Source organism: Coccinella septempunctata, chromosome 2 (assembly GCF_907165205.1).
Source record: "Coccinella septempunctata chromosome 2, icCocSept1.1, whole genome shotgun sequence".
NCBI classification, from domain to species: Eukaryota; Metazoa; Arthropoda; class Insecta; order Coleoptera; family Coccinellidae; genus Coccinella; species Coccinella septempunctata.
In genome coordinates, this window is record NC_058190.1 from 8,800,115 (window position 1) to 8,822,890 (window position 22,776).

The 22,776-nt window shown below is 35.9% G+C and overlaps 1 protein-coding gene and 2 long non-coding RNA genes across 4 annotated transcripts in view; 2 read left to right on the forward strand and 1 right to left on the reverse strand.

Annotated features, from left to right (window-relative positions):
- The first annotated feature begins 459 nt into the window (after positions 1 to 459).
- LOC123307730 (nuclear valosin-containing protein-like) overlaps positions 460 to 22,776 on the forward strand; it is a 59,432-nt gene continuing 37,115 nt past the window's right edge. The window contains exon 1 of one of the 2 annotated variants that reach the window (XM_044890150.1): positions 460 to 495. In XM_044890150.1, the coding sequence (XP_044746085.1) occupies positions 466 to 495 (30 nt within the window). In that variant the 5' untranslated portion in view covers positions 460 to 465. Of the gene's footprint in view, positions 496 to 14,576; positions 14,709 to 22,776 lie in introns of those variants that run through there. The other variant, XM_044890151.1, reaches the window with a different exon arrangement.
- LOC123307731 lies at positions 7,184 to 14,690 on the forward strand. The gene is made up of 3 exons (XR_006537002.1): positions 7,184 to 7,216; positions 13,773 to 13,835; positions 14,553 to 14,690. It is a non-coding gene; the product is annotated as an uncharacterized LOC123307731 (long non-coding RNA).
- On the reverse strand, positions 8,422 to 22,650 carry LOC123307732. Its single transcript, XR_006537003.1, has 3 exons — positions 22,640 to 22,650; positions 20,833 to 20,835; positions 8,422 to 8,601 (listed from the first exon to the last, which is right to left on the reverse strand). It is a non-coding gene; the product is annotated as an uncharacterized LOC123307732 (long non-coding RNA).

Here is a 22,776-nt window from a genome sequence, read left to right on the forward strand (position 1 = left end):
GTTCGATAGTTTTAATGGGAACACCAACCAGTCAGGAAAGGAGTTGAAATGTAATATCAGTGAAAACTCTCCTCATATTGAAAATTGGCCAAAAGATTTGCAAATGGTGAAGAGTTGGAAATTTAAAAGGCTTTCAAAAAGCGGGCAGGTGCAAAGTACACCACCATCTCAAATGGGTTGGATTACATCTCTGAATGCTATCAGGGGAATCTGGGCATATGTGCATTCTAAAGGATTTACAGTATTGCGTCCAAGGTCTCTAAATCAAGATCCTTTAGAGAACCTATTTGGATGCATCAGATATGGATCAGGATGTTGTGATAATCCCTCTGCTTTCCAATTTGTGGGTAGTTTGAAAGCCCAAATATTAAATATTCATTAGCGATTCAGCTGCGATGGCGGGTGGTTCGTCTTCAGATCCTCCCGACAAGAAATGCAATATATATAAAACACATATAAAATGCAATGGCGATGGTTGTGAATCAAAAATACACAGTAATTGTTTTGATTTCATAGCAAGGGTAATTCTCATCGATAAAGATAACTTTATGCGTCATGTTTGTTCCGATGCAGTAAAGAAAAATCAATCTTGTCTGCAATCTTTTTCGGTTAATGAAGCCACTGTGAACGAGAATATTCTAAGGAAAGAAATTGAATGCCTGAACAGGGAAAAATCCCTTCTGAAGCAATATAATTCGGAATTGGAATTTTCGAATAATTCAATGAAGCTAAGATTTAATTTGAATGTATCTGTTCCGACACCCGCTTCTGATAATAAGTTCTTATCACACTCAGAAGATACGAAGAAATCATATGCATCGGCTGTAAAAACGGATGGGGATTCCCATGTATTGTTGGTGAAATCGACAAATAAAAATGTAAACAATGCTGACATTGAGAATGAAATCAAGACCAAAGTGATTCCAATTTCTGATGATGTTCACGTGCTGGGAACTAGAAAAATAAGAGATGGCTTTTTGATAAGTTGTGGTGATGAGGGTTCTCTTGAGAAGTTGAAACTGAAAATTAACCCTCCAATGCCCAATTTTTTTTTTATTATTTCCGTAGTTTCAAGTTAGCTTATGTATAATCTACATATTTTTTTCGCAAATAGTTAACTTATTTACATTAACACCTGTTCTCACAAAATGAACCCATACTCATACTGATAGCGGACATGGGCAGTTGAACTAAACTGCTCACAGGGAATAATTTTGTATCCACTTATATGCAACCAGTCTCAAGGCGGAATTGGATATTAGAGGGTTAACAGCGAGACGAAGGGCTCTTTCAACGTTTCGGTTCCTAAAAAACTTAATCCTCGTTTGATAGTTTATAGTGTAGATTCATTCTCATTAGCTAAAAGTAATTTTCTGTCTGAAATGATCCGAGTAAACGACCTGAATTGTTCCTTGAATGATGTCAAAATAATAACGAAGATGAAATATAAAGATAAGTTCAACATTGTATTAGAGGCAAATCCCATTTTATTCAAAAGTATTATTAGTAAAGTTTTTCTATATTTGGGTTGGTCAAGATGTTTTGTGAAGGAGCATTTCAGTTTGATTTTGTTTCAAATGCTGTAAGTTCGGTCATTATAGAAAGGATTGCAAGAGTTCTACAGTTGTTTGTCCCAACTGCTCGGGTTCGCATGAAAAGAAATTTAGCGATTCTTCCGATAAGATGTGTACAAATTGTATAGATAGTAATTCTGGTTTGAAAACCAACTACGATATATGTCATACTGCGAATAGTGCTGAATGTCCATATTATTTGAGTCAAATTAATAGGTTGAAATCTAGAATTCAGTATTGAATGTAAATATGGATAATTCAACCAAATTCGTGAATATTGCTCATTTCAATGTTCGTTCTCTGTTTCCGAAAGTAGATCGCTTGTTTGATGTTATGTTGCATTGGGGTTTGGATGTTGTGGAAATGTCTGAAACCTGGCTGAATGAGTATACTGATGACGATAGTCTGAGCATGCCTGATTTCAGATTTTTCAGGAAGGATCGTGTCGCTCGTATTGGTGGAGGTGTAGGTTTTTATATAAGAAGGTCCATCACGGCTGAAGTTGTCTTGAGTGATTTTATTGTGCCGGATGGAGTGGAAGCTATATGGGTGGCTCTGAAGGTTAAGAGTGGAATTATTCTTGTTGGGTCTTTATATCGCACATCGGCCTGTAGCTTGTCAAACTTCATCATTTACCTGGATGACGTCTTATCATTTGTTTCGCCACAGTACGATCACATAGTTCTCACAGGTGATGTGAATGTCGATCAGTCGGTTGGAAATCCAGTTCCTGATTGCATTGGTTCTTACGGCTTTGAACAACTGATATCTGAGCCTACACGTATTGCAGGTTCATCGCGAACCCTACTAGATATTTTTTGCACAAATAGGACTGACTTGATTTTGAGCTCTGGGGTAATTGACCATTCAATGGGTCTTTTCGTTTGCATAAAAGTGTAGCACTTTTCTACACTCGATTTGATTTAAACCAGTGTAGAGGAAGTGTAGTTTATCTACACATAGTCAAAAGGAGATGTAGATAAACTACACCTCCTCTACACTGGTGTAAATTCAATCAGCAAACGAATACTAAAATCGAGTGTAGAAAAGTGCTACGCTTTTTATGCAAACGAAAGGACCTAATGTCTGATCACCGTGGTGTTTATTGTGAGAGTGAGATAGATGTCAGGAAAGACGTGAGGATTCCGAAGCTTGCTATATATAGGGATTATCGTAGCTTTTCAATTGAGAATTTCAGATCTGACTTATCTAGGGTTTCCTTTCAGGACATTTTATATGTCAATGACGTTGACTCCAAGATTTCCATTTTCAGTTAGAAGTTAATTCATGTTTTTGACAAACATGCCCCTTTCATTGAGTCTAAGATCACCAAACCGTTCGCTCCGTGGATAACACCTACCGTGAATAATATTATGAAGCTAAGGGATAGGGCATTAGCTAAGTATAAACGTACTAAGAATATCGCTGATTATAAGTACTATACGCAACTTCGTAACATCGTGACTACTGTACTGCTGTAAGGAAAGAGAAAGCTGCTTTTCTGGGTCGGTCAGCGTCTCAAGGGTCTAAACGTTTTTGGAAAGCCTTCAGGTCACTCAATAATCGGGTCGACGCAGATATTCCCGAGGGTTTCGAAAACCCGGACGAGTTCAATAAATATTTTGCTTCTGTTTTCAGTCAACTAAACGCTTGTCCCGAAACGGCGAGTTATTATAGTTCCAACACCTTCAATTCTCATGCTCATTTCGAATTCAAACTCGCTTCTCAGGAAGAGATTAAAGTGATTGTTCTTGATCTCGGGTCGAGTGCTGTTGGATGTGATAATATTTCGGCGAAAATGTTGCAGCTATCGATTGACATTATATTGCCTTATCTCACACATATTATTAATGTTTGTATCGAAGCTTGTTACTTTCCTACTGCTTGGAAATGTTCTATTATCAGGCCTCTACCCAAATTGAAGAGTCCGGAACAGCTCAGCGATTTCAGACCGATAAGTATTCTCCCTTGCATGTCAAAGATCCTTGAGAAGATTCTTAGTGAGCAAATATAAAGGTACAATACTGAAGCTGATATTATAACAGCCAGTCAATCAGGCTTCAGAAGGGGTTTCAGTACTACAACACACTGTTATTGAATGTGGCGGATGACATATTTAGGGCATTGGATGAGGAAAAATCCACGATATTGACCTTATTAGATTTTGCCAAAGCATTTGATACTCTCGACCATGAGCTCTTGTGTGCTAAGTTATCTTTTTACGGTTTCGGTGTGGGTGCTCTGCGGTTCTTTCGATCTTATCTCGTTGGCAGATTTCAGAGAGTTCGTATGGGTGATATAATATGTTTTTTGATATTTCCCCCGTAACCTCCGGTGTTCCGCAGGGTTCAATCCTGGGACCTATTCTATTTTTAATTTATGTAGCCTTCATGTATAGGGTAGTTATCATAGACTAAACCCATTGGGGTTATGTCTATGGTAGTTATGTATGTGATGATATACTTTTATGCAGATGATGCGCAGATTCGACTTTCTTTCCATCCCTCTGATGTTGATGTAGCGGTGACGAAGATCAATACAGATTTGTCCAGATTAGTAGAGTACTCCAGTGCCAATAATCTCAAGTTGAGTATCCCGAAGTGTGTCTCATTGCTTTTTTCTAGTGGATCTAGAATTAATTCGGGGCAGATTATCCTTAAAGTTGGTGATAAGCGAATTCCGTTTGCTAACAGCTGCAGGAATCTTGGCATCATTTTCGACTGCAGACTGAGATTTGTTGAGCATGTTGCGCTGCTCGTAAAGAAGTCGTACCTTGCACTGAGACATCTATATAGGAATCGGCGTATTCTGGGTTTTCGTTCTCGTAAATACCTTTGTGATTTTCTTGTGCTGTCTATATTGAATTATGGCTTGATATTGTTCTATCCTTGCTTGGACTCCACAACTAAGTACCGACTTCAGAAAGTTCAAAATGCATGTTGTAGATTCATATTCGGTTTGCGCAAGTTTTCCAGGATCTCTAGTAAAATAAAGGAACTCCAGTGGTTAAAACTCGATGGCTTGTACAGATTGCAGCTTGCTGTTTCAATTAAAAAAATTTTAACTCAGTCAAACCCTCCATATTTGCGTGATAAGCTCATCTTTCGAGGAGATGTTCATGATGTGTCTGTAAGACATAGGAATAGGCTTATGTTGCCCCGATTTAGATTAGCCATGTTTCAGCGATCCTTCACGTTTTGTGCTGTCAGTGTATATAATAGCTTCAAGTACCTATTCGATAGTTACTCTGTGAATGGTGTCAGGAAACATTTGAGAAGACACTTGCTACTTTCTCAGAATAGTTAGGTTTATTGTTTTGTAGTATAGTATAGTTGTAGTTTTAGTAGAAAATATTTTTTTCATCTTGATTTGTTATATTATATCAGATTTTTTTTGTCGTATTTGTTTTCGATAAAATTATTGTTAAGTAGAATAGCTATAGGCTAAACTTCGCCTCATGATTGTATTCATAGAGTACAAAATAAAGGCCCTTTATTTTTATTATTATTATTATGACTTTAGCCTTGCGGCTTTCACACTCCTCTCCAGAGGAAAATTCACTTATCCCAGATATCTCAGATATCAAAAGGATTAAGCTCTGTTGGAGCCCTTTCCAGGTTTTCGGGCTCGTGGTGGTGGTCGGGTCCGGGTCGCTCCTCGGCTCCCTGCTGTAGGTTGGATTCCTGCTGGAGCAGGCGGTGTTCCTCTGCATTCCCCATGTACTTGCGTACAGTTCTCGCCGTTCCGAGCAGTACCGCCTTCTGCATGACTTCATAAATATTTTCGTCCAACTGAAGTTTTCTCAAGTTCTTTAGTAGTTTCTTCGGTATCAGGCCTGTAGATGAAATGACAATAGGAATGGTCTTTATATCTTTCAGCTTCCACTGTCTTCTGGTTTGTTCCTCGAGATCTCTGTATTTTGAAATTTTTTCAGTGTGTCTATCTAGAAGATTGTTATTATTTGGAATTGCCACGTCGATGAATAGTGCTGTGTCCTCATTTTTATTGAGCAATATGAGGTCTGGTCTATTGTGGGTTATTTTCCGGTCTGTGAGAACCGTGCGATCCCAGTAGAGCTTGTGATGTTCGTTTTCCAGCACAGCATCTGGATGGTAATTGTAATAAGGAACCCTTTTCGAAGTTAGAAGTTGGTGTTTTAGTGCCAATTCTTGGTGAAGAATCTTGGCAACAGCATCATGTCTATTATTATTATTATAAACAATCTAATTCATTGTTCCACTCGTTCAAATTGTGATAAGGACAATCCTCTCAGCAATTTAAAATCATTTCTGGAGAAAGATGAGAAATAAGGAGAGTCATATGTATGCCAGAATTAACAACAGAGGAGACGGTATCCATAATTGAAGCAGATGTGAATAGGGGTCGTGCAGAAACTTTTTCAGTAGCTTATGTTGCTGGTTTCATTTTGAAAGGCATCTATAAGAAAATAACGTGTACGGGTTGTTCTGCTCTATTGTCATCAGATGAGTTGGAGGCACACAACATGTTCATCTGGAACAAGGAATAGTCAGATGATAAGAGGAGTTTGTATTATCCAAGTATTGTATTCACAATATCCATTGGACAAGATATAACTTCTTTGGAGAATTTTATGGTGGATAACTCTAATATTTTTGACCTTTCATATCATGCCTCTAAATTTGTTCATAATGACATTGATTTTCCATGGTTAACATGTGAACAACATTGTGAACAAATAGAAACTATAACTGTGCAAAGTATTGTAAATATTGGAATAGTCTGGTGGGTTAAAAGGGAAAATCAGAAATTTAAAAACCAAAAAAATGCTACAATCAAATCACAAAAATTGATGAAAATGAAGAATATGTGAAGGTCATTTGACCTATTTTGTTGTTTATACATTACTTGCTTTATATTTTACTTGTTTTGTTTTATATTTCCCTTTTTTAATACTTCAATTGTTCTCCTATATGTTTGTTATTAGTTTCATTCAAATTGTTTGCCAATTTGAATTATAATAATCAACATGGCAAAAATTTCAGCATCAACATCATGGTTGCGCGAAATCGCTCCCATACTTCAAAACAAGAAAACAGTAATACACAAAAGAATAATTCATAATTCCCGCGCTAAACGCTACACAACATACAGTGATAGAGTGACTCTATCAAACTGTTTGATAGAGTCACTCAGAGACAATGGAGTCACTCTATGGAGTCACTGTAACACAACAGTGCCTTTGGCGCCATCTACAAACAGGGTCGGTGTCGATGCTGTGAGACAAGGATGCAAAACATCGGACAAAATATAGTGGGGAGTTGGGCGTCTCGTTGTTGTCTCTGGTAATTCTTCAAATGTTCCCGTTTTATGGATTCTTGATTCTAACCACTGTTTGGACACTTACTGAAACCGATGTGAATTTTATAATGAATTAAACTAATACAGATTAGGGACGTAAATAAAGAAAAAGAAAAATCTATACTTCATTTGAAACTTTTCTGTGAACGAAATTGATGTTAATCTTTGACCGAACAGCAACAAATGAGTTAACCCCCTTTTCTCAGTCTGACTTCTGTGATCGCGTCAAAATTCAAAATTGTTAACTTCGTTGATAGCATAGGTTGATAGTTGTTATTGTATATCAAGAAGTGTACTTTCTGGTGAGTGGTAAATATGTTTATTTGAATATAATTTGGTATTCAGTTTCACAAATTTATATCCAATTCAACAAGAAGGCTAGTATTTTTATGCTTACTTGCCTGAGATGTTTTAAACCTTTGTTTGGGTTGTTTCTTCATTTATCATAATATTATTACTACTACTCTTAGGCAATATACTGATAGTATTACTATACTCCATTCACTTTTATTTTAGCAGTCGGTTGGCCATGGAAATTTGACACATTTCACTCTATAGTACTATAGTACTCTGTATAGCAATGGCGGCTCTGCCATGAGAGCACATGAGCACGTGAACCCCCAAACAAAGTAACGTAAAATCAAATTTCCTCTCTTAACTAACCAATAAATTACCGTTCTCAAGTTACAATATTATTTCGTACCTATAGTATCTATTTATGAATAATACGAACATGACCCATCGACGAAGACTTAGCAGTGCTTTTCTCTACTCTTGCCGTCCACATACGTCGGTCGCACGTGCGAACGAGTAGGAGGGGTTTACGACGAATTGCTAGACAATTTTTATGAGCGGGCGGAGGGGGATGTACGCCGTTTTAACTGAAGCAGGAGCACAACTTCGCTGTGCACAAACGGTGAAATCTATGGAGATCACGTTCGGACTATTTATCCCTCGACACGCGACGTAATTCATTAGGTGAAGTAGAAATTATACGTTCATTGTTTGCATTATGAATGCAACAAAATTTGCTGTGGAATTTTTAAAACAAAATTTTAATTCATTGAGTTATGAAGAAAAACTCCACATTAAAAAAAATGGTAGACGAAAATCTGAACGGCATTACTTTTTTGCGCAGACAAATTTGAACAGTATGAAAACCGTTTTCCAATGCAGCATTTAGATACAACAGTGGACGCATATCCATTTTTTGATAAAATTAGGTTGAAAACCGAATTAGAGATTATTTACAGAAGACCTGATTTCAGGAATCTTAGCGGTGCTCTCAATTTGTTGAAACTTATCATTAAAAATAACCTATAACTGATATATTCTGCCACTTTTTCCCTTCTCCAAATACTTGTGGCAATTCCGATGACGACAGCTGAAGTAGAAAGAAGTTTTTCAACATTGAAGAGAATTAAGACCTTTTCAAGAAGTTCGATGAATGAAGAAAGACTTACGGCACTAGCGATGCTATCTATAGAAAAAAAAATTATTGAAAATTTTAACGATGTGGTTATAGATAAGTTCGCTGCAAAGAAGGAAAGAAGAATGGATTTCATTTTCAAACACTGTACAGAATGGTGAACAATTATGTAAATTCGTGAACCTTTCTCATTCAATAAAATCATTGGATTTTTTAATTTTGTGAACCCCTGCCTCTTAGGCCCACGAGCCGCCACTGCTGTATAGTACGAAAATGTGGGGTTATGACGCCTGTCAAAATATTTTTTGGTTTTAAACAGAGATATAGAAGGGGGGAGATTGAGCTTCAATCTGCGCGAACTGGTTAAAATTCGAAGATATTAAACACCAAAATGGAGCATCCCTATACTGGAAGCATGGAATGTTGTGTCCTCATAATAAACACTGAATGTTTACAAACAAACGCGGCAATAGTAAACAGAAACCAGTGGCGTAGTTGAAAAATTGTAAATAATAATATGTAATATCTTTGATTATAGCGGTGTGAAGAATATTAATGATGGGTATATATGAATTCGATAATTCCATCAATTCGTTTGAGAAATAAAATTGTTTTATATAATTTCTCCTTGAATTGAACTGAAATGACCTGAGGCACGATTTTTTTTCGATATAACTCCGAAGTTTTAAGGAAATTTTCGCACAAATGGTTGTGATATTCCGTAAAAAAAATTATTTTACTGCTTGCAGACCGCCCATATTCAATCTTGGGATATCAATTCGCCAATCTGAGGCACGAAGTTTTTCCGATATATCTCTTAAGTTTTTACGAGTGTGAAAACGAAATATTCTCACAAATTATTGTTGACTATTCAAAATTCATATTACTTGAAAAAACTCCGGAACTCAGATTGGCGTTTCTAAAAAAAAAATTTTTTGTTTAGTATGGTCCATAATATTGCCATATATCGAAGTATTTCAGGTTTCACACTAGGCCGTTCGCTTATTGTGTCAAGGGAAATTTTTTGATAAAGGTAGATTCCAATTAAAAGAATTGCTAAACCAAATAATGATGTGAGAAAAAATTTATTTTTTCAATAATACCAAAAATACAGATTCGATCATGTTGATAGCTATTACTTCAGTAGTAAATAATATGTAATATTATTAAATTATGTGTTCTATGTTTGATTTAGAAATTAATTACAATAGTTCATTATTTGCTTCTGTAGTCGAACAGGAATAGAAGAAATATTCCTATAGAAAAAATGAACAAAATCCTATATGAACAATTTTTAATAATAATACAACTCCATCCAGAAAAACATTACCCTTCAATGACATGAATCAATAGGTAAATAGGGAGGTTACGAAATTAAGTAAGAGTCAGACAATTCGCAAAATAGTTAATGCATCTTTATCAAAATTATACTTAGAATTTAAGTGATTGAATGTTCTATTAAATGACTGAAAACTTAATACTGACTGAATTCGTGAAGGGGGCAATTCACTATGATTTTAATAAAACACAGTTGATTGGTCAAATATCCAATATATTCAGTTGACGGAAAGGTAATTTACACTATATCTACTCATGAAAAATACATTCATATTTGAAGAACAGAGTAGAATAAATTTATGTATTTCTGTTTCTCAATACATGCCCACAATTCACATTACGTATATCCAATACAGTTTCTTTGAAATATTGCTGGGCAGTGACGGCGCAAGACCTTAATTTGATGTGGGCAAGATACATTTTGCGAGGCCCTCTGGTGACGCCAGAGGACGTTTTCATGAGAAAGCGACTGATAATAAAAAATGAAATTTAAGAAATATAGAATTTTTTACTTTCAGCCTAACTCACTTAACTGAACTAATTAATTATCAAGTCATGGCCCACCTGAGATGCAAATCATGCTTTGTTAAAAAATTTCAAAATAACTACTAAGGACTAGTTCAAATGAACGCGCAACAACCTGTGATTGGATCCATATACAGTGCAAGATTGTGTTGAACTCGGTCAACCGTTTACATAGTCGCGCGTAATTAATTACCCGTAAACGGTTGCCGGAGTCGCGCGATCCTTTGAACTAGGCCTCAGTGTATTTAGTAGGCTTAGTTCAGATGATAGTGCGTAAACGCGCGATCCACAAACCGCGCGACTAAAGATACAGAGGAGTCATATACAAATGTTCATATGGTCGCGCGACATCGCGCGTATCTTAAGGCTTAGTTCAGATGATTCGAACCAGAAAACGGACTTCTAAAGATACAGAGGAGTCTATACGCATATGAACATTTATATTTGACTCCTCTGTATCTTTAGTCGCGCGGTTTGTGGATCGCGCGTTTACGCGCTATCATCTGAACTAAGCCTTATTCAGTTATGTGCATTCAGTATAGGTCCTTTCGTTTGCATAAAAAGTATAGCACTTTTCTACACTCGATTTTATTATTCGTTTGCTGATTGGATTTACACCAGTGTAGAGTAGGTGTAGTTTATCTACACCTCATTTTGACTAGGTGTAGTCAATTTAGTGAGTCTCAATGGCTTTTTTTTTAACATCTCCATTTAAGCATGAAAAAATTTCATGGTTTCATGGATTCATTCTAAAAATTGAGTTAATGTCAAATTGTTGATAACCCAATTAAAGTCTTGTGAAACCCGCTGTTGGACGTCAAGCTCAAGCGGTGTAGTGGATCAAGTAAGCGTCCACAGTTAAGTCACTCGGGCGAAAATTATTCGCTTCGAGCGAAATTTCGCAGTACCTAAAACCAAGCGCAATTCATGCAGAGCGAAGTTGTCGCGTGTAGAGACCTTTGATGCGCTGATAAAAACCAACAGACCACCGACTCGTAGTGAAGGCCCTAGCCCGGCAATAACTCGGTACCAAAACTTATAATCTTTGCTCGGTACCTCTACACTAGGCGCTTTTTAAAAAGTCGGTCTATTTCATAGAGTTTCTCGAGTGAATGTATATGTTAATCGCTGTTTTCATGACAGAACATTCTTATCCTTTTGGCTACTCCTTCCTTTCTTAAGTAATTTTGAAGATCAAAACGGTTCTCCTTAATCAACTCTTCGACTCTAATCAATATTTTTTGATACTGTTTGAAAATGTACGCAAATGTTGTAAAGTAAAGGAACTTTTAAATTAACTTGTTTAGATTGCTACAGGAATATGTCTCATACCAAACATGTTGGTGGACCTTGAAATGTCAGAACAATTTTCTGGATATACCCACAACCCTCAGATTTAGACACATTCACTGTTTTCATTGCATAAACCTGATGCGAGGGGCTCCTCGGCCCGCGAGGCCCCTCAAGCCGCGAGGCCGTAGGCCGTCGCCCACGTCGCCTACGCCTTCCGCCGCCACTGTTGCTGGGGTTACCGTAAAACTCAGCAATATCCGTCCCGAATGTTCGTTCATCTGATTTGGTTCTGCCTCAAATTCCAAAAACACCGAATTCTTAGCTATGGTTCTTGATTCTCCATACAGAAAACTGAACTTACTCAAAGACATGTTGAATAAATGAATGTTCTACACCCCTTTCTCGAAACTAATACATTTTCACACACACAATAATCGCTTATAAATACAACATATTCGTAAGTCGTAGGAAAGAATTCAAATTATTTTCAAATATCCATTGACAATGTTCTGTCAAATTCTAAACAGCGCTACCTACAGTGGGAAAAACGAAACTGATCCCATATCCCCACGAAATTAAAAACAAAATCGAATCAGTGAATAGACCAGAGTTTTAGACATCTTATTACCAGTGCACGGATTTCCCACTGCCTTTACTGCCGATTTTTTGCAAACCACACAGAAATTCACCTTTTTTGCAGTTGCTACCATTCTCACATAAATCGCCTACTAACAACGTCCGTTTATTAGTTTATTTAGATTTAAAAATATGTAAACATGTCGACCATTCCAATTTGGCATCATTCGGATAGCTTCGGAAAAAACGATTCTTTCAACCAATCGTTGCATGTGGTTTATTGTTTTGGTTTTGCTCAACATTCGGATTACTTCGGAAAACACGAGTCTTTCAACAAATCGCTGCATGTGGTTTATTGTTTTGGTTTTGATCAAAATATAAACATATCTTATTTCGAGGACGTTTTCTCTCTCACTATGCTCTATCTTGGTGTGTAATATCTTTGCTAAAATTGAAGGCCGCCATTTGTCAGGAAATATAAACAGCACCGCCCAAAAGTGATAGCCTGTGGCAAGAGTTATATACAGGGGCACGTAAAATTCAAAATTTGAATATTATGATATCGTTGATAACAGTACTTGAAATTATGAGATTTCGGTCAATTCGTTTCTTATTTATTCAGTACAATACGAAATGAATAGCAGAAATGTCAACGAAAGAAAACATTTTTTGTTTTGTGTATTCTGGTGAATATAATGAGATGTGCAAATATTAAACATATCATCTGAACTGTACCAATGAATCCTTTTGAATTATATTCAAGCGTTTGTAACCAACGATGAAGGGAGCAATAAATTTTAATTTAATTTACTTTTCTATTAATATTGTAATAGAGTAGGTAGGTACCTATGTTTGACTTTATCTGAAAGTTTTTCGAATTTTTTCTCCCAGTTTGAGAACCTAACTCAATTTCAAAAATTTTTAAATCGTTGAAATACTTCTATGTTGATTCTGGTTGGGAGCAAATAAGTGGGAAAAATAGTTTCCTAACAACAAACAAAAACATGAAACGAAATATCAAAAAAGTTAACGTTTTCAAAATAAAATCCATGATTTCGAAGATTCTAGCAATTTGGTATCATGGGGGTATGATATATGTAGACTTCGAAGCGCACCAATATTTGGTTTGTTCCAGAATCGCTTCTTTTCAATACTGTTCCCTAATTACGATCAGAGGAAAGTAACCTGAAAAATTGCTCGCCCACTTTTCTTCGAGATGCAATTCTGGAACTCTGCTATTAAGTTTTAATTTTTATTTTCTGTTTCTAAGGAAACACGATTTTGTCTATCTGAAGGACACTAAATTTTTTGCACAAAGTGGATAATTTGATCTGATATTTTTTATTGAAAGTAAGACATGATGTGATGAAAGCTAACAAGTCGATAAATTTTTCAGTAGCTACTGGCTACTGAGAAAATTATTTCATGGCCAACCGACTGCTAAAATAAATGTGAATGCAATATATAGGTATCTATGTAATTTTCAAATGTTTGTACCAAAATCTATTCAAAAGAACGAATTGATTAACTGAAGAGAGGATATTAACTACCATGGAGCAAATTGTTTCAAACAAATAATGTACATAATTTATACCCATGGTATCCAAGCTCAAAGGAGATTTTTCATTTTCTGATGACTTGGAATGTTTGTGATTCATCAAAGAAACCCTGAAAAGCTTAATATAGTATCATTTCAGGAGAGAACAGAATTCAAAAGGCAAAGAAAATTTGACCCTAAATTGATTTCAAGGGTGCAGAAGGTGAGTAGATTGTAAACAAGTTCGCCCATATTTACTGTCCAATGTATGTTACAAAGAAAATGGAATGTCTTGGTGATGAAATTATAAACATTTGTCACATATAAATAATAGAAGTATTACAGCTTCTTAGATATACTTGAGTAAAGGGACTTTCAGCTCCGCTTTTTTTACTTTGAGCTCAAGCATCCAGAAATGTATTAGTCTCTTCATCAGGAGTTTTGAAAATTCGCTTTCGTTAATATTATTCTAAGTAACTATGTTGATTTGATGAAAGTCTTGCAAATAATAAAAGCACTTATCGTTTTTAATATCAATCAGAATAGGTGAAGGTTTCAGTCACAAGGAACTATTAATGTACAATTTATTCAGCAGCGCAATGTTTCGGGAAATTTATTTCCTTCCTCAGGCTTGTGAATAAGAAATCTGGATGTGAATCATTTGAAAAAATTCAAATTCGTGGAGAAAATAAAAATCAAAATTTTCTTTCATTTCGGGGACCCAAACAAAACCTCTGACGTATCTGTTGCAGGTTCATCCATTCGAATGTCTTGCAAATATTTAGAGACTAGGGCACTCTGATGAATTTTCCAAATCATTGATTACCATAGGGCAGGGAAGCATTTACTACTTCTAAGATACACATTGTTAGCCTAATTGTAACCAATGATGTTGACAATTTGTTGAGAGTGAACTGTTGTAATCATTATCTTGACATAGTGTTTCAGACTTATTGATATCTCCAGTGGTACAAAATGAATAAAAAAAATCCAAGCCAATTTTGAAGAATCTTCAAGGAAGTTGTACATACTTCGCTTCGCTAGAATTTTGCATTATCAGGAACAGCCAAGTTTGCCACATGTCATTAGGATTCTGGTAATCTCATGAGAATACTACATATTATGTGAATGAATGCACCATAGATAAAAACTACAGATGGGGAAACCTCGCATAAACTTTTGTTACGAATATCAGTGCCATCTCTTAAACGTCAGCAAATTAATCTCGGTTTGTCAAGGCGCCCTTATACACTCTGATCAGGTAATTTTAATTTCATTTGGAGATTCAAAGAAAACTATGCAACAAATAATACTCTGATTTTATACAAACAATGAAATATATTATTGACAAACAAAAAAATCAGAGAAATGAAAATTATCCATCATTTATGAGCTAAAATACCTCATATTAGAAAAAGCTTTAGGCACTTCATGAGAAATGAGAGTAATCCATACCTCTTCTTGGGTACGACATCGTACGTGATCAGAAAGGATTTATTCTTCGAATTCCCAATACCTATTCCCACTATAAAGAACCATAAAAACAGACAATTTTGCCTCTCTGCTTTCAGTTTTTCTCGCTGCTGTTTTTTTAGGTACACAACAATATTGTTCCACAACGAAAACTTATAATAAAATGATCAAACAAATTTTGATTATTTGACATATCAATTTCACGCACAAGCGCAGAATCTTAGATTTACTTAGTCTAAGCTACAAAATCACTTTAGTTTATGCGCAGAATTATCAGCGTAGGAAACTAACATTTTTTTCATATTAATTTGCTGACGTTTCAGAGATGACTGCAGTTCACTCGGTTCACGTCATATATCTTCATCTATTATACAGTAGATATCTATTATACAATCTATATATATATATATATATATATATATATTTTGTGTGTTTACTCACACACAAACCTTAGCCTAAGAAACAGAGAGAGAGAAATCAATTTTATTGATACAAAATCAAATGATCTTTCTGCCTGTTTATTAGAAAAAATATATAGTGAGTTTGGAACATTTATTTTCTTAAGATTCATTGAATTTCTGGGGAAGTAGATCAATTTTAATTTTTAATCGCCCTACTTGATAAAAAATTCACTGTGACATTATTGGTGTACCTATCTATTGTGAGATCATTGATGTTTTTTTTTCATACAAACATATTATGTCATGTAAAACTTCATTTAAAGGGTTTTTCAGACCTCTCTTTTATCATAATGTACATTTGAAAATAATTTTCTATAGCGTGATATAGAAGTGAAGTCGTTCAGACCAAGAAGATATAGAAAAGCAGAGGAGGCGCAATAGGGGATCAGAAATACTCGGGTTTTGCTTCCATCTACGTCACATGTCAATGTCATTGAGCGCGCATTGTCGTAGCTCACATAAAATTAGGTGGTGCCTGTCAATAAATTTTCAATAATTTCACTCTATCTCTTCTAACTTGTGAAAGGATCTACAGCACTTCCTGTTACTTATATATAACAGTTCTTTATTGTCTTTAAACAAATGGCCATCGACTTAGGGTCCTTCAGCCTTTTAAATTTACAGTTTTATTTATCATTTTTTTAATATAAAATACAATACAATATCGTACAAAATTATTTAGTTGGTATTCAACATTTTCAGGAGAGTCTGTGTTGGATGTTTTCTTTTAGTCCTATTCGTTCCATCATCGTGGTATTGTATAATTATATCATGCTGTTCTATCTGTTTAGAATGAAACTTCATATTGAGTCTCTTGATTCTTTCATTTATTGGTTCAATTCCTGTATTAGAGTTGATTCGGTGAATTATGGAGAATATTGTTTGGGTGTCGCATTCGTCTTATCTTTCTTAGGGCTGTTGTCTCTGCTCTTGCAGATTTTTTATTGCTCTGGATTTGCAATTTGCGAATATTGGGTGTGCATATTGAATCAATGGCCTACAAATGGTCTTATATATTTTTGCTGTATTGTAGATGTTGATTCCTTGTTTCTTATATGTCAATTTAGCAAAATATGTGGCTCTTTGAGATAGTCTTTTTCTTTATCATCTTTGTGTGGGCATTAAAATTGTATCTATTGTCTATTTGAACACCCAAATATTTTATAGTCGGCGAAGGTCTTATGTTAACTCCATTGATATTAATAGTTAGTGAATTTGGGTTGATTATGTGATCAAACATGATAAACTGAGACTTAGTTGGTTTTGGTTTCAACCTCCAAGCATAGTGTGACGGTATTTACTTGTGCTTGTATGCAACTTTGCAATGATTTTTCATGTACTATCAGTGTTGTGTCGTCAGCAAATTGTAGTACATATTGTTTCCTAGATGGGTTGATGTACATATCGTAACAGTAAAATTTATATATTGGAGTTGATAGTGGAGATCCTTGAGCCGTGCCCTGCTCTGGACTGAAGTGATTAGAAACAGCATTATTTACGTTAACTGTTAGTTTTCTGTTTTCTAGAAATTGCTGACATAGCGTTATTAGGTAGTATGGGCAATTTGTTTCATTCAGCTTATATGAAAGTCCTCTGTGCCACATACTGTCAAAAGCATTTTTGATATCCAAGCATAACGTAGCAGACTTAGCTTTTCCCAACGTCGTGGGAATTTGTCGTGACTGTTTGTATCTGGACAATTTGTTAACTTCTTAAGGCGCATTTACACCAAACGAGCATTATTCGCGAACACTGTTTGCAAACAGTAGTACGGGCGTTGTAAACAGTCATCGGCGCCGAACAGAGTTCGCAAACCCTGTTTTCGAACGTTTCAGAGAGCTCGAGCTCATTTCGCCACATGCCAGTAAAGGCAAGCGCACATACAACGGCATCGGACGGACGGCATGGATCGGAATAAATTACTTTCAATGGAACTGAATGGAGCAACGCACATATGGGCGGACGGCAGGCATCGCATCGCATCGCATCCGACGGAATTGAGGAACGAGAATTAAATTCCGACCGATGCGTGCTGTGCCGGCCGATCCCGACATATGTGCGATACCAATCGGAGATTGCCGCGGCATCTGCGTCATTTTACAAGTCTCTACATGCAGCGGCTTGTACGGGTAGTCATACGAAATACGAATTCACGGCAAAAGCATGAGTTTTCAGGAGAACTTAATACTGCGCGTACAAAATTATAATGAATTGTACAGGGTGGGCAAATTTCGATGTTTTAGCACTACAGAAAGCTGCTAAAACATCGAAATTACCCGTTTAAAAGTAAACCAGAGGAAATAGACAAAATCTGATACCCCATTCTCGTTCTCTTTTTCCGAGAAACTTACAATAGTAGTAGTGATTTTTGGCCACTTTCTTTTGTTTTCGAGTTATAAGCAAAAATTGGAAAAATGGCGATATCGAAATAAATTTATATCTCCGCTTATACTGATGATAGAGCTCTGAAATCGAAACATTATACAGGCACTTTTTTACGTAGAATCCAGTGGCGTGCTCGCCTTTTTAGCAGGAATTTTAATTACGAAGCTATGATCCAAAGTATGGTTTTTTAAATGGGAACCCTAGTTTTCTGTGCAATTTTTGGAAAGCTTAATTTTTACTGATTTCAAAAATATATAACATCATATGGTTTGTATCAATATAAATGATAAAAAATGGTCAAAAACCTTTTTTCTCAATATTTCTATGGTTTCAACTTTTGATGAGCACAGAAACATATAGCATCGTATGATTACCACTGTCTCCTTCTTTAAGTCTTTTCATTATTATGAAAATTTATTAAATATATCTGATTCAAATTTTGTGAAAATTGGTAAACTGCATAGAAAGAATGACATTGCTGGAAGGAGACGGCTTTTGTTATAGGAAACTCTATTTTTCTGTGCTCGTCTAAATTTAAAACCATAGAAATATTGAGAAAAAAGGTTTTTGACCATTTTCTATTATTTATATTGATACAAACCATAAGATGTTATATATTTTTGAAATCAGTAAAAATTAAGCTTTCAAAAAATTGCACAGAAAACTAGTGTTCCCATTTAAAAAAACAAAACTTTGGATCATAGCTTCGTAATTAAAAATCCTGCTAAAAAGGCGAGCACGCCACTGGATTCTACGTAAAAAAGTGCCTGTATAATGTTTCGATTTCAGAGCTCTATCATCAGTATTAGCGGAGATATAAATTTATTTCGATATCGCCATTTTTCCAATTTTTGCTTATAACTCAAAAACAAAAAAAAGTGGCTAAAAATCACTAGTAACTATTGTAAGTTTCTCAGAAAAAGAGAACGAGAATGGGGTATCAGATTTTGTCTATCTCCTCTGGTTTAAAAGCTGTAGTGCAAAAACATCGAAATTTGCCCACCCTGTACAATTCAAGTGACAGAAATTATAGCAACCATTTTTTTTTCAAGTCCGGAAATAAATGAACATATTCTCCAAAATCCTTCCTTTTTTACATATGTCATGTATCCACATTCGCCTACGATTCCTTCGCTTTTGAAACTCTTCTTCCTCCAGAACGAACGCTGGTTCCTCACCGCAACTAATCTATTCCTCCGGAGTCCGGCGATTCCGATGTTATATGTGCGATACCTTCATAAAAATTCCGCCGCTGCCGTGCCGTCCCTTCCATGCCGTCCGTCCGATGCCGTTGTATGTGCGCTTACCTTAAAGTAGTGTTTCATTATAATGCAGTTAATGCACTGCTTGCGAACAATGCACGCAATATGCACAGGCGGTGTAAACACTCATCGACGCCGAATACAGTTTACGAAGCCTGTTTCAAAACGTTTTAAAGAGCTCGATCCCGTTCCGTCTCATGTCTGTAAACCGACGAATAATCAAAGGGATTCGGATTTCCTTGCACATCTGGCGTTATATCATCGAAATCACCGGTGGACCGTGATAAGTTATTGGGTCTGGGTATTTGATTTATTTTGAATTTTGGTGAGATCTCTTGAATCGTTATTTCATAATTAATCAATTCATTTGAAATGGAGTCCATTTACGATGGCTTCACAGACAGACGGTAATAATTTTCGATATTGATGGTTTTGAAATTCGGTAAAGGTACATAACACTACATGAATCTCCTGTAGCCAGAAATCGAAGTGTTAGTGCCAGTCTAACCGACGCTGGAATGCTCTTTCGATAATTGGTGCCTTTCTTGACACTTTTTCCTAAATTTTGGCCAGTAATATATTGAAGTCCGATAATGACATGCGGCAGAAATTTCTAAAAAGTTCAGTTTCGTCCGCTCTCAAGTCATCTAGCAGCTGGTTATAATTTCTTCCTTTCAGAAAAGAATTCACCCAGGTTGTCCGTCTCCTCCTTTGGCGAAGTTCTTTCATTTGAGAAAGTATTACTATCAGAGACTCTAATTATTATAGATTCAGTAGAAATTGCAATTTTAGATCATGAGGGCGCCATGTCGGTGCACTTTAGAGAGACCTCGTTGAATTATCAAGAACAACTGCTCGTTCGGACAGGCGCGGGCTGTGTGAACACCTCCCATTCTGAGTTTTCGAACGTTTGAAAACATTTCAAAACATTTCAAAACGTTTTGAAATATTCGAAAACAATGCTCGTTTGGTATAAATGCACCTTTAGAAAAACATTTTACCTTTGGAATCGTTGATCTTATTACAAACAGTTATCCAGTTATGTTACGTCTTATATTGTTGTATCATTTCGTAAATGTTTCTGTTGTAATCATTCAGATTTTTTTTGAAATTAGGGTCTCCACTTTTTCGATATTCCCTGTACATTTTTCTTTTATATTTGATCATTCTAATGATATATGGAGGAAGTTCGTGAATGAATGGATGTCTCGACATCATGAGTGTGTGTTTTTTTATACTTTCAGATAAGGCATTATTGAATTTTTCTATATATTCTTCATTTATAAGATCATTTTTGTTGACTTCGATGAAAGCTTCCATTTCCTTGTTTACTTGGCTGTAATTAGGTATAATCTTCTTCTGTTCTTCTGTTGGTTTCACAGTCAGGTCTACTTCCACAACCATTGCTAGGTGATTTGAGCCCAAATCGGGGGTTAATTCAATTTGCTTAATATTCTGTTTTATAGTATCCTCATAGAATATTAAATCAGGTGTACTATCCTCGTTCTCGTTGCTCAAAAATGTTGGTGGAGTTTCCGCTTTGGTAAACTGTTTGCTTTTCAAAAAGTTGTTGATCTGTTGGTTCTTGGCTTTGTTCACGTTGAAGTCTCCTATTATGATAGCATATTTGCAGGGGGACGCTCTTATGAAAATACTTTCTTCTATCTTTGATGCAGGGTGAATGTATACAAGGAAAATATGCAATTTTTCATTTTTGAATGGAACAGAGAAATGGGTTACTTCATTCAACAGGTTGTTCACAGCTGTTGAATTGGGTTTTTCACACTTTATGCCTGGATGACACTGTACAAGACTGCCACCTCTCGTATTTTGTATTTGGTGTCCAAGCTTTTGGAGTTGTCTGAATTTTTTATTTTCGCCTCAACAAACATTGTACATGATATATTGTTATGTTCTATGAAATGATTGATCAAGTGTTTTTCTGGGATGTAACTGTTTATGTTGTACAAAAATTTAATTGCCGACATGAACTTGACTATTATTTTTGCTGTTGATAGGTTCAGTTGGGGAGGGCTCTTCTGGATCCTCCATATCAAACATAAGCACATAAAATCATTTCATTTCTTTTGGTGTTTTTTGGTTTGTTGAGTTTACGACAATATGTATTTACTATGTCATCGTGTATCGTTATGGGGAGTGTATTCTGTTCATCTTCTTTGTAGGATCATCTATTTCTCCGGTTTTTTTATTTATAGTTTTAACATTGACGTTTGGGATGCCTTCGATTGCATTCTTCGGATGGTTGGGACATTTTATGGACCATGCTAAATGGTCTTCAGCATTGCAAGCAGTACATTTTGGTGTATTGGTTGACCTGCAATGGGACATTTTGTGAGTTCCCTGACATTTTGAGCATTTTGGTGGACTTTTGCAATTTTCAGTTGTATGATCAAATAGTAAGCATTTGTTACAAGGTATCGGTGTTGGTTCTGGTGCATGACTGGGGAACACCATGTAGTAACGATTCATATAAAATGGACCATTGTTAAGTAGTGTCTCGAACGCATTTATTTCTCCTGTAATTATTCGTATATAACCTATTGGACAAGAGTGTATTCTTGATACAATTATTTTACAGTGCCGATGTTTTATTCCTAATGAAGTCAATCGTTGACTTATTTCGCCGTATGTGTTACTTATGTATTCATCAGATAAACAACTATTTCGCACTACAGTTGAAGGTATTTTAAATAATACCTTGAAAGCGAATGTTGATCCCCACCACCTCTTTAACATTTCCAATCGCTTTCGAACGCCACAGTTCGGAAGTGATAATACTAACACGTGAATTCTGAAGATAGTGGTTTCCAGACAATGCAGATGGATCCTCACGTCAGCCTGGGTAGTTCAGTTGGAAGAGTACCTGACCGGTAATCGGGGGGTCGTAGGTTCGAATCCGGTGGTACTTTTTTCAGAATTCAATTCCTGTCTGCATGCCGTTAGAAATTTTCATAATATTACTATAATTCAGACACTAAACAATCATCACGATTTCTAACTTTACTCATTTTATCAGTTCTATCAACTTGCTTATTAGCCTCTATCTGGTGGAACATATACGTCATTCATACAACACCCGGGGAAGGGATGCTAGAATATTGATTCTTAGATGTTCGAAAACCATCGGACAGAAGCATGGCACATTTTTAGGTATGAAGATTTGGGGTTAACTTCCAGACATTTACAAAACAATCAGAAGTCGCAGTAAGTTCGGGACCGAGGTGAAGAAGTGGCTGAGAGAGTGCCCAGGTGACCATATCTCATAACAGTTATGAAGCAGAAATGTATCCCGCGCTCCTTGTTTTATAACAGATATATCACACTAAGAGTACAAATACAGAACGCTTATGTAGCAGCTATGCTCCTATGTCCGCCTCAAATAAGGAACACATCTCCTTTCTGAAAGGAGCATAAATAGTTCAAACATGGATCATGCAAATATTTGTTTCATGGGAGATCTATATATATTACCTTCATGAGTTATGTTTATTATGTTTCATTTGTTATTAAAAACGCTTTCAACAAAAAGATGAAAAATTATGGAAATTAATATAAACTATTG